Here is an 11025-nt window from a genome sequence, read left to right as displayed (position 1 = left end):
GGTCTTTACCCCGTTCCCCCTCTATCCCCGTCTCCCCCTCTGGGTCTCTATCCCGCTCCCCCCTCTCTCCCCGTCTCCCCTCCTCTGGGTCTCTATCCCGCTCCCCCCTCTATCCCCGTCTCCCCCTCTGGGTCTCTATCCCATTCCCCCTCTATCCCCGTCTCCCCCTCTGGGTCTGTATCCCGTTCCCCCTCTATCCTCGTCTCCCCCCTCTGGGTCTTTATCCCGTTCCCCCTCTATCCTCGTCTCCCCCCTCTGGGTCTTTATCCCGTTCCCCCCTCTATCCCCGTCTCCCCCCCTCTGGGTCTTTATCCCGTTCCCCCTCTATCCTCGTCTCCCCCCTCTGGGTCTGTATCCCGTTCCCCCCTCTATCCCCGTCTCCCCCCCTCTGGGTCTGTATCCCGTTCCCCCCTCTATCCCCGTCTCCCCCTCTCTGGGTCTTTATCCCGTTCCCCCTCTATCCTCGTCTCCCCCCTCTGGGTCTTTATCCCGTTCCCCCTCTATCCCCGTCTCCCCCCTCTGGGTCTTTATCCCGTTCCCCCCTCTATCCCCGTCTCCCCCCTCTGGGTCTTTATCCCATTCCCCCTCTATCCCCGTCTCCCCCCTCTGGGTCTTTATCCCGTTCCCCCTCTATCCCCGTCTCCCCCATGAGGGGAGGGAGGGCCTTGCTGGCTCAGTGGGGGGTGGGTGGACGCATAAACCCGGGACTTGTGGCAAGCGTAGGGGGCGATGGCAACCCCGCAGCACCCTCCCTCCCCCCACCACCACAGAAAAGGAGATGACCTTTCACCCCTCACCCCCTCAGTCACGTTGTAAATAATGCTGTAAAAAAACAACACTAAGTGCTGTGTTTATCTATGAGCTAGCTGGCATGATCCAGTAGGGCATGGCTCCCAACCTATCACCGCTCACCCGCCTGTCCGGGCACGCCCAGAAGCTGGTGGGACGGATTGGGGAGGAGGGGAATTCGCCCCTGTCCCACAGGGGCTGTGGCTGCCATCTTGGCTTTCCCACAGAGAGGCCCATCGTGGTTCCCCCAAGGGAACCATCTCGGTTTCTGCCACAGGGGCCATCTTGGGTCTCACCCCAGCGCCCATCTTGGCTCACCAAGGAACCATCCTGGATTTTCCCATCGACGCCATCTTGGGATTTCCCACTGAAGCCATCTTGGGTTTTGCCCCAGGGACCATCTTGGGGTTTCCCCACAGGGGCCATCTTGATTTCCCACAGAGGCGATCGCGGTTCCCCAAGGAGCCATCTTGGGTTTCCCCACAGGGGCCATCTTCGGGTTTCCTGCAGGGCCCATTTTGATTTCAGAAAGGGGCCCACCTTGGCTTTTGCCCCTGAGGCCATTTTGATTTCCTCAGATGCCATCTTGGTTTCCCAAGGGGCTGTCTTGGTCTCCCACAGGAGCCATCTTGGTTTTCCCACAGACAGCATCTTGTGTTTCCCCACAGGAGCCATCTTGGCTTTCACCACAGAGGCCATCTTGGTTTTCCTCACAGGAAACACACCAGGTTTCACCACAGAGGGAGGCCATCTTGTGTTTTCCCACAGGAGCCATCTTGGCTTCCCCGGGCAGCCATTTTGTTTGGCCAAAACACCCACTGGGCCTTGCTTTCTGAGAAGAGGGATTGGTTCCGTGTGGCATCCGCCAGCTTCACCCTCCCCAACCCCCACCGTAACCGTTGTGCGTGTACGTGGTACTGTGCGTGTATCTATTGATATCAAATAATCTCTCTGTAATAGGGGTTCCTACCCCCTCGTGTACAGTTGTTGTTGTAATTCTATGCACACCACCTTACATCGTCGTCAGAGTGGCCCCTTTACTGCTTCCCTCCACCTCACCCCCCCCCCCCACCCAAATCCTGAACCCTCGCGGTGACTGACACCAACGGCACACTCCCCCTCCACCTTGGCGAACCCTCGCCAGAAGACTCAATGTTACCGGGGACGGAACAGGCATGGAGGAGCCCCGCCCTGAGTCAGGGCCTCGTGTGCCCCCCACCCCACACAATGGAGGGGTGTGGGAGCTGAACACTGTGACCCTCCCTCCTTTCCCCCCCTCCTGGGCTGCCCTTAGGGCTGGGGGGTGGGGGAAGGGGGAGTGAGGTGTACAGCTTACCAATATGGATGCCAAGTCGTGACGTATGCCCCCACCCCCCCCCCCCCAAACACCCACCTGCAGGGGAGTCAGGGGGGTTGTTTCTGACTGCTAATGGGCAAGCAAGTCTTTGCACATGGACCAGCTTAGGTTTCACCACAGAGGCCATCTTGAGTGTCCCACAGAGGCCATCTTGGGTTACACCACAGAGGCCATCTTGGGTGTCCCACAGAGGCCATCTTGGGTTACACCACAGAGGCCATCTTGGGTGTCCCACAGAGGATGCCATTTTGGAAATTGAGGGGGGAGGGGTGCAAATGCTGAACGTGGTGAAAAGTCACTGCCCCCTCCCCCTCCCCGGGAAGGGAGGCGTAAGGGGTCAAATCCCTGAGGAGGGGCTGAGGGAGGGGGAAGGGGAAAAGTGGACCCCCCTCAGCACCCACCCACTCTCTCTCTCTCTCCTCCATCCCGTGCAACCCAATTCACGTGGGGGGTGGAGGGGGGGGGGAGTAGGTGAGGGGTTATGGGTTGCAGCTCCAGCCAGGGGTGGAGTCGCAGGCGAGGGACGGTTTGTGTGGGCGATGCACAAAGAAAAGGGGGCAGGGGGGTGAAGGACACGGAGTGCAGTGATGGATGATCGAGTCGCTCTCCCACCGACTCCCAGACGCCCTTCCCCCCCCACAGTCCCTTGTCGCCTGATGTTTTAGTGAAAAGCAGCGCTGACTCGATGTTTGGTGAACTGACCCAGTGTTTGTACATGAACCAGTCAAATACAGTATTCAGAAACCTGACACGGAGCACTGGTCGTTTTGATTTAAAAACACCTCTCTCTCTCTCTCTGTAGAGACACGGGCGCTGCAACTCACTTACCGTCAAACAGAAACACCACCGCTGGCCCCCTCCCCCCCAAAATCCCCGCGATTAGATTCCAGTCTGTAACTCCCTCCCGGGGAGCTGTTATTCTGTATATAAACCACCCCGAACCCCTCGATTAGATTCCAGTCTGTCACTCCCTCCCGGGGTATCTGTTATTCTGTATATAAACCACCCCGAACCCCTCGATTAAATTCCAGTCTGTAACTCCCTCCCGGGGAGCTGTTATTCTGTATATAAACCACCCCGAACCCCTCGATTAGATTCCAGTCTGTAACTCCCTCCCGGGTATCTGTTATTCTGTATATAAACCACCCCGAACCCCTCGATTAAATTCCAGTCTGTAACAGCCTCCCGGGGAGCTGTTATACTGTATATAAACCACCCTGAAACCCCCTCGATTAGATTCCAGTCTGCACCTTCCTCCCGGGGGGGGCTGTATTCTGTACATAAACCTCTTTGGATGTGAAAGCCATTCCCCACGACAAACAAAAGGTACATGTCAGACACACCCGCACACACAGAGAGGGTGAAACGCATGGCAAACACAGCAATTTAATCTTCCGGGCATTCAGAGTAACAACAAAACAGCGAGACAACTTCTTCAACGTAAAACCGTCACCACCCTCGTTGGCATCGTAAGGTGGTGATAATGACCCCTGGCACCAATGCCGACTGGTGCGTTGAGGGAGTGGCGAGGGAATGCTAATTGAAATTCAAGAGCGTGAAACATCTCTCTCCGACATTAAAGGTCTCGAGGTATCATCGCGTATTGCCCACGCCAGTCTCGGAAAGCACGGACACCCGCAGGAGCTGGCGCAGCAGGTGAGGGAGGGAGCGTTCGTCGCTACAGTAATGCAGAGTACGAGGAAAGGGCGGGTGGAGGGTGTTGTTGCTGCAACCCCCCGCTGCGTCCAGGTTTCTGCAGCCGGAATACTGCTGGCCAGTGAGGCTCAGACAGGAACCGCGAGGGTTATTTCCCAGGAAGGCTGGCTGAGCAGGACAGCCTCACGAGGGGAGAGGGAAGGCGGGACTCGCGAGCGTGGACACGGAGAGGCTGCGTTACCGGCCGAGAGAACAGTTGCCCGACTCTCGGCCTTGACTCTGGATTTGACGGTGCCTCATTGCACGGTGTCCAATGTGGCTCACTGTATGTTAATGATCTCGGCTAACCATGCGGCTTCCCTGCATGCTCAACGCCGTGGGGAGGAACTAATCCTCTCAAACGTTAATCTGTGGGGAGGGGCTGGGGGGGCACGGGAAGTCGAGTGTGTTGGCGTCGGAGACAGACGGGGGTTAGACGGAGCGGGGGGGAGGGAGATGGGTTGTTACTGAGAGATGGGGGTTAGAGGGAGCGGGGGGAGGGAGATGGGTCGTTACTGAGAGATGGGGGTTAGAGGGAGCGGGGGGAGGGAGATGGGTCGTTACTGAGAGATGGGGGTTAGAGGGTGCGGGGGGGGGGGGAGGGAGATGGGTCGTTACTGAGAGATGGGGGTTAGAGGGTGCGGGGGGGGAGGGAGATGGGTCGTTACTGAGAGATGGGGGTTAGAGGGTGCGGGGGGGGGGAGGGAGATGGGTCGTTACTGAGAGATGGGGGTTAGAGGATGCAGGGGGGGGAGGGAGATGGGTTGTTACTGAGGGTGGGGGGGAGGGAGATGGGTTGTTACTGAGAGATGGGGGTTAGAGGGAGCGGGGTTGTTACTGAGAGATGGGGGTTAGAGGGAGCGGGGGGGATGGAAGGTAGCAGCATCACCCCCTCCTGCCCTCTCCCCTACCCGCCTCCTCCAGCGCCCGGTCAATTTGTGGGAGTGGCCGCTGCTGCCTCCTGCTGGGCCTCCTTGTATTGCGTCAGCCATGTCTTGGGATCCTTGTCACTGTGCATCTGAGAAAAGGTGTGGGGGGGGGGGGGGGATTGTGATGAGGGAGACGATTAATGACTCACACGCGCTCTCCCTCCCCTCCCTCCATTCCCCCCCACTCAACCCGACTTCATTTCAAACACTGACCCGACTGCCCCCCCCTCTCAACCCTGGAACCTTCCCGGGCTGGCCAATGGAGTTGCCCATCCTGGGAAAACTTCGGGGGAGGTGCATCTGCTCATGTTGCGCCCCCCCCCCACCCCACAACGCATCCCATTCCCCCCCCCCCCGCCCAACACGCCATCGTGGCTCACTCCCGTCACGACCGCGGGTTTCACCTCTCGGGCCGGGCCTAACCTTGGCGACAAACTCCAGCACTTTCGACTTGGAGGTCTCCTTCATGGCTCGGGGACCCCAGCGGAACTCGTACTCTGCGGGATCAGTGTGTGGGACCCTCTGGTATTCCAGGTACCTGCCCGGGCAGAGAGAGAGAGAGAGAGAGATCATAAGGAGCAAGGACTAGCCGCAGCCACCTGGACAGATACTCAAGCCCCCTACGCTGAACACTGAAGCAGATGCCTCTGACCTTCCCCCGACTCTACCCCTCGCACGAACCGTTCATGAGGGAGTGTGGAAGGAGTCAGGGAACGGGCTATCAGTCAGAAGCCCGAAACCTCGAAAACACCCTGCGCACACACCCCCACCAAGCCTGGCTTGATGTGCTACAGGATCGGAGAGCGGACTGGTACCCGGAACGCCTGGCAACATTCCGTCCTTTGGGGAGTGACCCCCAAGTGGGGAAGTGGTCAAACCCCACTCTCTCTCTGTCCCATCCCGGAGGGGGAGATAGACAGAACGGTGAGAAACAGGTCAGAACTCCTGCCTCTCTCTCTCTCTCCCTCCCTGCAGATGCTCTGTAAGACCACAAAGATGTCGTCCATTCAGCCCCTCGATTTCACCCAGCCAGTCAATGCAAACGGGCTGATGATCAGCCTCAATTCAGCGACTCTGGCCATCACCTCCCCCAAGGTCCAGTTACCTTCAGTGACTGACAGCAGGAAAACGGTCAGCACGGTAGCTCAGTGGTTAGCGGCGCTGCCTCACAATGCCAGGGACCCGGCTTCAATCCCAGTTTCCGCACTGTGTGTGGTGTTTGCACATTCTCCCCGTGTCTGTGTGGGTTTCCACCAGGTACTCCAGTTTCCTCCCACAGTCCAAAGGTGTGCAGGTTAGGGTGGATTGGCCGTGCTAAATTGTCCCCGTAGTGCCCAGGGATGTGCAGGTTAGGGTGGATTGGCCGTGCTAAATTGTCCCCGTAGTGCCCAGGGATGTGCAGGCTAGGGTGGATTGGCCGTGCTAAATTGTCCCCGTAGTGCCCAGGGATGTGCAGGCTAGGGTGGATTGGCCGTGCTAAATTGTCCCCGTAGTGCCCAGGGATGTGCAGGTTAGGGTGGGATTGGCCGTGCTAAATTGTCCCCCGTAGTGCCCAGGGATGTGCAGGTTAGGGTGGATTGGCCGTGCTAAATTGTCCCCGTAGTGCCCAGGGATGTGCAGGTTAGGGTGGATTGGCCGTGCTAAATTGTCCCGTAGTGCCCAGGGATGTGCAGGTTAGGGTGGATTGACCGTGCTAAATTGCCCCCTTAGTGCCCAGGGATGTGCAGTTAGGGTGGATTGGCCGTGCTAAATTGCCCCCTTAGTGCCCAGGGATGTGCAGGTTAGGGTGGATTGGCCGTGCTAAATTGTCCCCGTAGTGCCCAGGGATGAGCAGGTTAGGGTGGATTAGTCAGGGGTAATGGGTTTTGGGTGGGGGACTCTTCAGAATCGCGCCAGGGCAGAATTTGAACTCAGTAAGATCTCCAGAATGAACGAGTCAAAATGTAAATCCATCGCCGACTGTCGGGAAAATCCCACGTGTCCGTGAGGGAAGGAAGTCCGCCACCCTTCCCCAGTCTGACCTACACGTGACTCCAGGCCCATACCAACGGGGTTGACCCTCAACTGCCCCTCTGAGCAACCCACACTGGTGTGCGCAGCGATGTCCTCGGCGCGTGAATGACTAGCTTCCAGCTTCCTCCCCTTCCCCCAACCCCAACATGTCGGCCCCCACCCACAGTCGGAGGATTCCCGGGGGAGATTACGGCCGGTGCTCCTTCCCTGAACACCCTCGGAATGCCTCCCTCCTGGTCCGGGTCTTGGGGAGAGAGGCGCAGAAGCGGAGTATTTGTACAGCCCTGTGCGTCTCCTCCAGCGACGGACCTCCCCACGCTCCGGGCTCTGTGAACGCTGCTAACTCTGCGGCACTCACTTCTGTTTGACGAACTCCTCCGCGATCACCTTCTTCACGTCCCCAAAGTCCTCGTGTCTCTCGCTGGAAAAACACAAGTCGGGGAGGGTTCAATGCAGAACGTCGCAGCGTCCAGGGGAAGAGTCCGCGTTTCGGGCGCGGGCCCTTCATCAGGAACGTTGGTGGGGGGGGGGGGGTGGTAGAACGTAGCAGAGAAGGCGATAGGTAGATGCAGGTGGAGGTCGGAAGGGAGGGTGGATAGGTCAGGAGGGGCGGCACGGTGGTGCCAGGGACCCGGGTTCGATCCCAGCCTCGGGCTCCTGTCTGCGCGGAGTTTGCTCATTCGTCCCCTGTGTCTGCGTGGGTTTCCTCCGGGTGCTCCGGTTTCCTCCCACAGTCCAAAGACGTGCAGGTCAGGGTGGGATTGGCCGTGCTAAATTGTCCCCGTAGTGCCCAGGGATGTGCGGGTTAGGGTGGATTGGCCGTGCTAAATTGTCCCCGTAGTGCCCAGGGATGTGCGGGTTAGGGTGGATTGGCCGTGCTAAATTGCCCCCGTGGTGCCCAGGGATGTGCAGGTTAGGGTGGATTGGCCGTGCTAAATTGTCCCCGTGGTGCCCAGGGATGTGCAGGTTAGGGTGGATTGGCCGTGCTAAATTGTCCCCGTGGTGCCCAGGGATGTGCAGGTTAGGGTGGATTGGCCGTGCTAAATTGTCCCCGTAGTGCCCAGGGATGTGCGGGTTAGGGTGGATTGGCCGTGCTAAATTGTCCCCGTGGTGCCCAGGGATGTGCAGGTTAGGGTGGATTGGCCGTGCTAAATTGTCCCCGTGGTGCCCAGGGATGTGCAGGTTAGGGTGGATTAATGTAGAGTAATAGGGGAGTGGGTTTGGGTGGGATACCCTGCGGAGGGTCAGGGTGGACTTGTTGGGCTGAAGGGCCTGTTTCCACACTGGAGGGATTCTATAAATCTTTCACCTCCCACCTTAAAATATAGCCCCTAGTTCTGACCACCCCCACCCAAGGGAAAAGGCACCAACCATTTACTCTATCCCTGCCCCCCCCCTCATGATTTTATAAACCTCTATAAGGTCACACCCTCCAGGAAAACAGTCCCAGCCCCTCCTTATAACTCAAAACACTCCATCCCCGGCAACGTCCTGGTAAATCCCTTCCCGAACCCTCTCCGGGTGAATCATGTCCTTCCTGGAACTGGACACACTGCTCCAGACGGAGCCTCACCACCGTCCTGTATAACCCCCAACGTGACGTTCCCCTCAGCTCCTACACTCAAAGCTCTGAGCGATGGAGGCAAACACCTTCTTACCCGCCCTGTCTCCCCGTGACGCCAACTTCAAAGCACGGTGTCCCAGAACCCCCTGGGGCTCCCTGTTCTCCAACACGATCCCCAAGGTCTTGCTGTAACCCCTGCCCCTTGACTGTTTGACCAAAACGCGACCCCTTGTGTTTATCCGAATTAAACCCTGTCTGCCTCCCCTCGTCCCAATCGTTCGAGATCTCTTTGTGATGTTCGATCACTCTCCCACCTGTCTGGGCGTGATCCACAAAACGTACTAATCGTGCCCCCTGTAGTCCAACCTAAACCCTTTCTCTAGATGCCCACGGACCCAGCCCCAATTCCAGTGACTCACCAACTGGTCACAGTCTGAAAATACGACCCTCCACCACTACCCTCTGACCGCTCCCCTCCAGCGGATCTTGTATCCCAACGGCAAGCTCTTTCCTCAACCTCACGAGAGCCAACTTTCTGAATTGGTCCATTGTGTGCGGCGTTGGCAAAGGCTTTACCAAAGTCCACATAAAGAACGTCCACCCCGTTAGACCTCCCGGTTACTTCCGTCACTAGACTGGGCGTACCGGGCTAATGGTCGGATACTTGGTAGTGTGGTAGTGTGGATGTGCAGAGGGATCTTGGTGTCCATGTACACAGATCTCTGAAAGTTGCCACCCCAGGTAAATAGTGCTGTGAAGGCAGCATATGGCTTTTATTGGGAGAGGAATTGAGTTCCGGAGTCCTGAGGTCATGTTGCAGTTGTATAAGACTCTGGTGCGGCCGCATCTGGAGTATTGTGTGCAGTTTTGGTCACCGTACTATAGGAAGGATGTGGAGCCACTGGAACGGGTGCAGAGGAGGTTTACCAGGATGTTGCCTGGTCTGGTAGGAAGATCGTATGAGGAAAGGCTGAGGCACTTGGGCTGTTCTCATTGGAGAAAAGAAGGTTTAGGGGTGACTTGACAGAGGTGTACAAGATGATTCGGGGTTTAGATAGGGTTGACCATGAGAACCTTTTTCCACGTATGGAGTCCGCTATTACGAGGGGCATAGCTTTAAATTAAGGGTGGTAGATATAGGACAGATGTTAGGGGTAGATTCTTTACTCAGCGAGTCGTGAGTTCATGGAATGCCCTGCCAGTAACAGTGGTGGGCTCTCCCTCTTTATGGGCATTTAAACGGGCATTGGATGGACATATGGAGGATAGTGGGCTAGTGTAGGTTAGGTGGGCTTGGATCGGCGCAACATCGAGGGCCGAAGAGCCTGTACTGCACTGTATTTTTCTATGTAGACTCACTCGGGTTTGAGAGACGCGACTTCTCCCGCACAAAGCCGCGCCGACTGTCCCGAATCACTCCAGCCCTCTCCAAAAGTAGACGCTAACTTTCTGTCAGACCATACCTGGGAATGTCGCAGGATTCAGAGGGAGGGGATGGTATGTGACACCCTTGTGCCTTCCGGGAGCTCACCAGGGACTGAACCTGTGCATGGCCCGGCTCGAGGGTAAACGAGGAGCGCACGGAGGACGGGGGGAAAAAGCCCCCTGCCTCAGAATCTCGCCCCAGGGTTGACCAGGTTGTGGGGACCTACCTGGGATCGATGCGAAGCTTCTTTAAGGTATGCCACAGCAAGGCTAGAGGGGACAGAGTGAGAGAGAGTGTTAAACACGGGGTGGATTCGAACAGCACCTGGTAACACTCAGTCACACCGACAGCATGAAGAGAATGACAACAAGGAAACCAGGTTCCTTTACCAACTCCAGGGGGCCTGAGGCTGGAAGAGCTGAGTTTGGATTTGACCAGTGACCACTGCAGCTGATGTACCAATCTGTCCCACACTGTCATACACACACAGTCCCACACTGTCATACACACACACACACACACACACACACACACACAGTGTCATACACACACACACACACACACAGTGTCATACACACACTGTCCCAAACTGTCACACACATACACACACACTGTCCCACACTGTCATACACACCCCCACACACACAGTCCCACACTGTCCCACACACACACACACACACACTGTCCCACACTGTCATACACACACACAATCCTACACACACAGTCCCACACTGCCATACACACCCACACAGTCCCACACAGTCATACACCCCCCCCACACACAGTCATACACCCCCCACACACACAGTCATACACCCCCCCCACACACAGTCCCACACTGCCATACACACACACAGTCCCACACTGCCATACACACACACACTGTCCCACACTGCCATACACACACACACACACACACAGTCCCACACTGTCATACACACCCATACATTGTCCCACACTGTCTTACACACACACAGTCCCACACTGTCTTACGCACACACACACAGTCCCACACTGTCTTACACACTGTTCCCCCCACACACACAGTCCCCCCTCCACACACACACACAGTTCCCCCCCCCACACACACACACACACACACACACACACACACAGACAGTTCCCCCCCCACACACACAGAGACAGTACCCCCCCACACACACACACAGAGACAGTACCCCCCCCACACACACACACACAGACAGTACCCCACACACACACACACAGACAGTACCCCCCCCACACACACACA

The 11025-nt window shown here is 57.2% G+C and overlaps 1 protein-coding gene across 1 annotated transcript; it reads right to left on the bottom strand.

Moving 5' to 3' along the window:
• Positions 1-3510: 3510 nt before the first annotated feature.
• Positions 3511-10042, bottom strand: ndnl2 (necdin-like 2; the record flags this gene model as incomplete). The annotated part of the gene is made up of 4 exons (XM_060822986.1): positions 3511-4859; positions 5194-5308; positions 7142-7204; positions 10000-10042. Coding segments are annotated over 4 exons (308 nt in total), but the record flags the coding sequence as incomplete, so codon positions are not given.
• Positions 10043-11025: the final 983 nt, after the last annotated feature.

This window comes from Hemiscyllium ocellatum, unplaced genomic scaffold (genome assembly GCF_020745735.1).
Source record: "Hemiscyllium ocellatum isolate sHemOce1 unplaced genomic scaffold, sHemOce1.pat.X.cur. scaffold_2877_pat_ctg1, whole genome shotgun sequence".
NCBI classification, from domain to species: domain Eukaryota; kingdom Metazoa; phylum Chordata; class Chondrichthyes; order Orectolobiformes; family Hemiscylliidae; genus Hemiscyllium; species Hemiscyllium ocellatum.
Note: the sequence above shows the minus strand (reverse complement) of the source record. Positions and strands in the feature narration are given on the sequence as shown.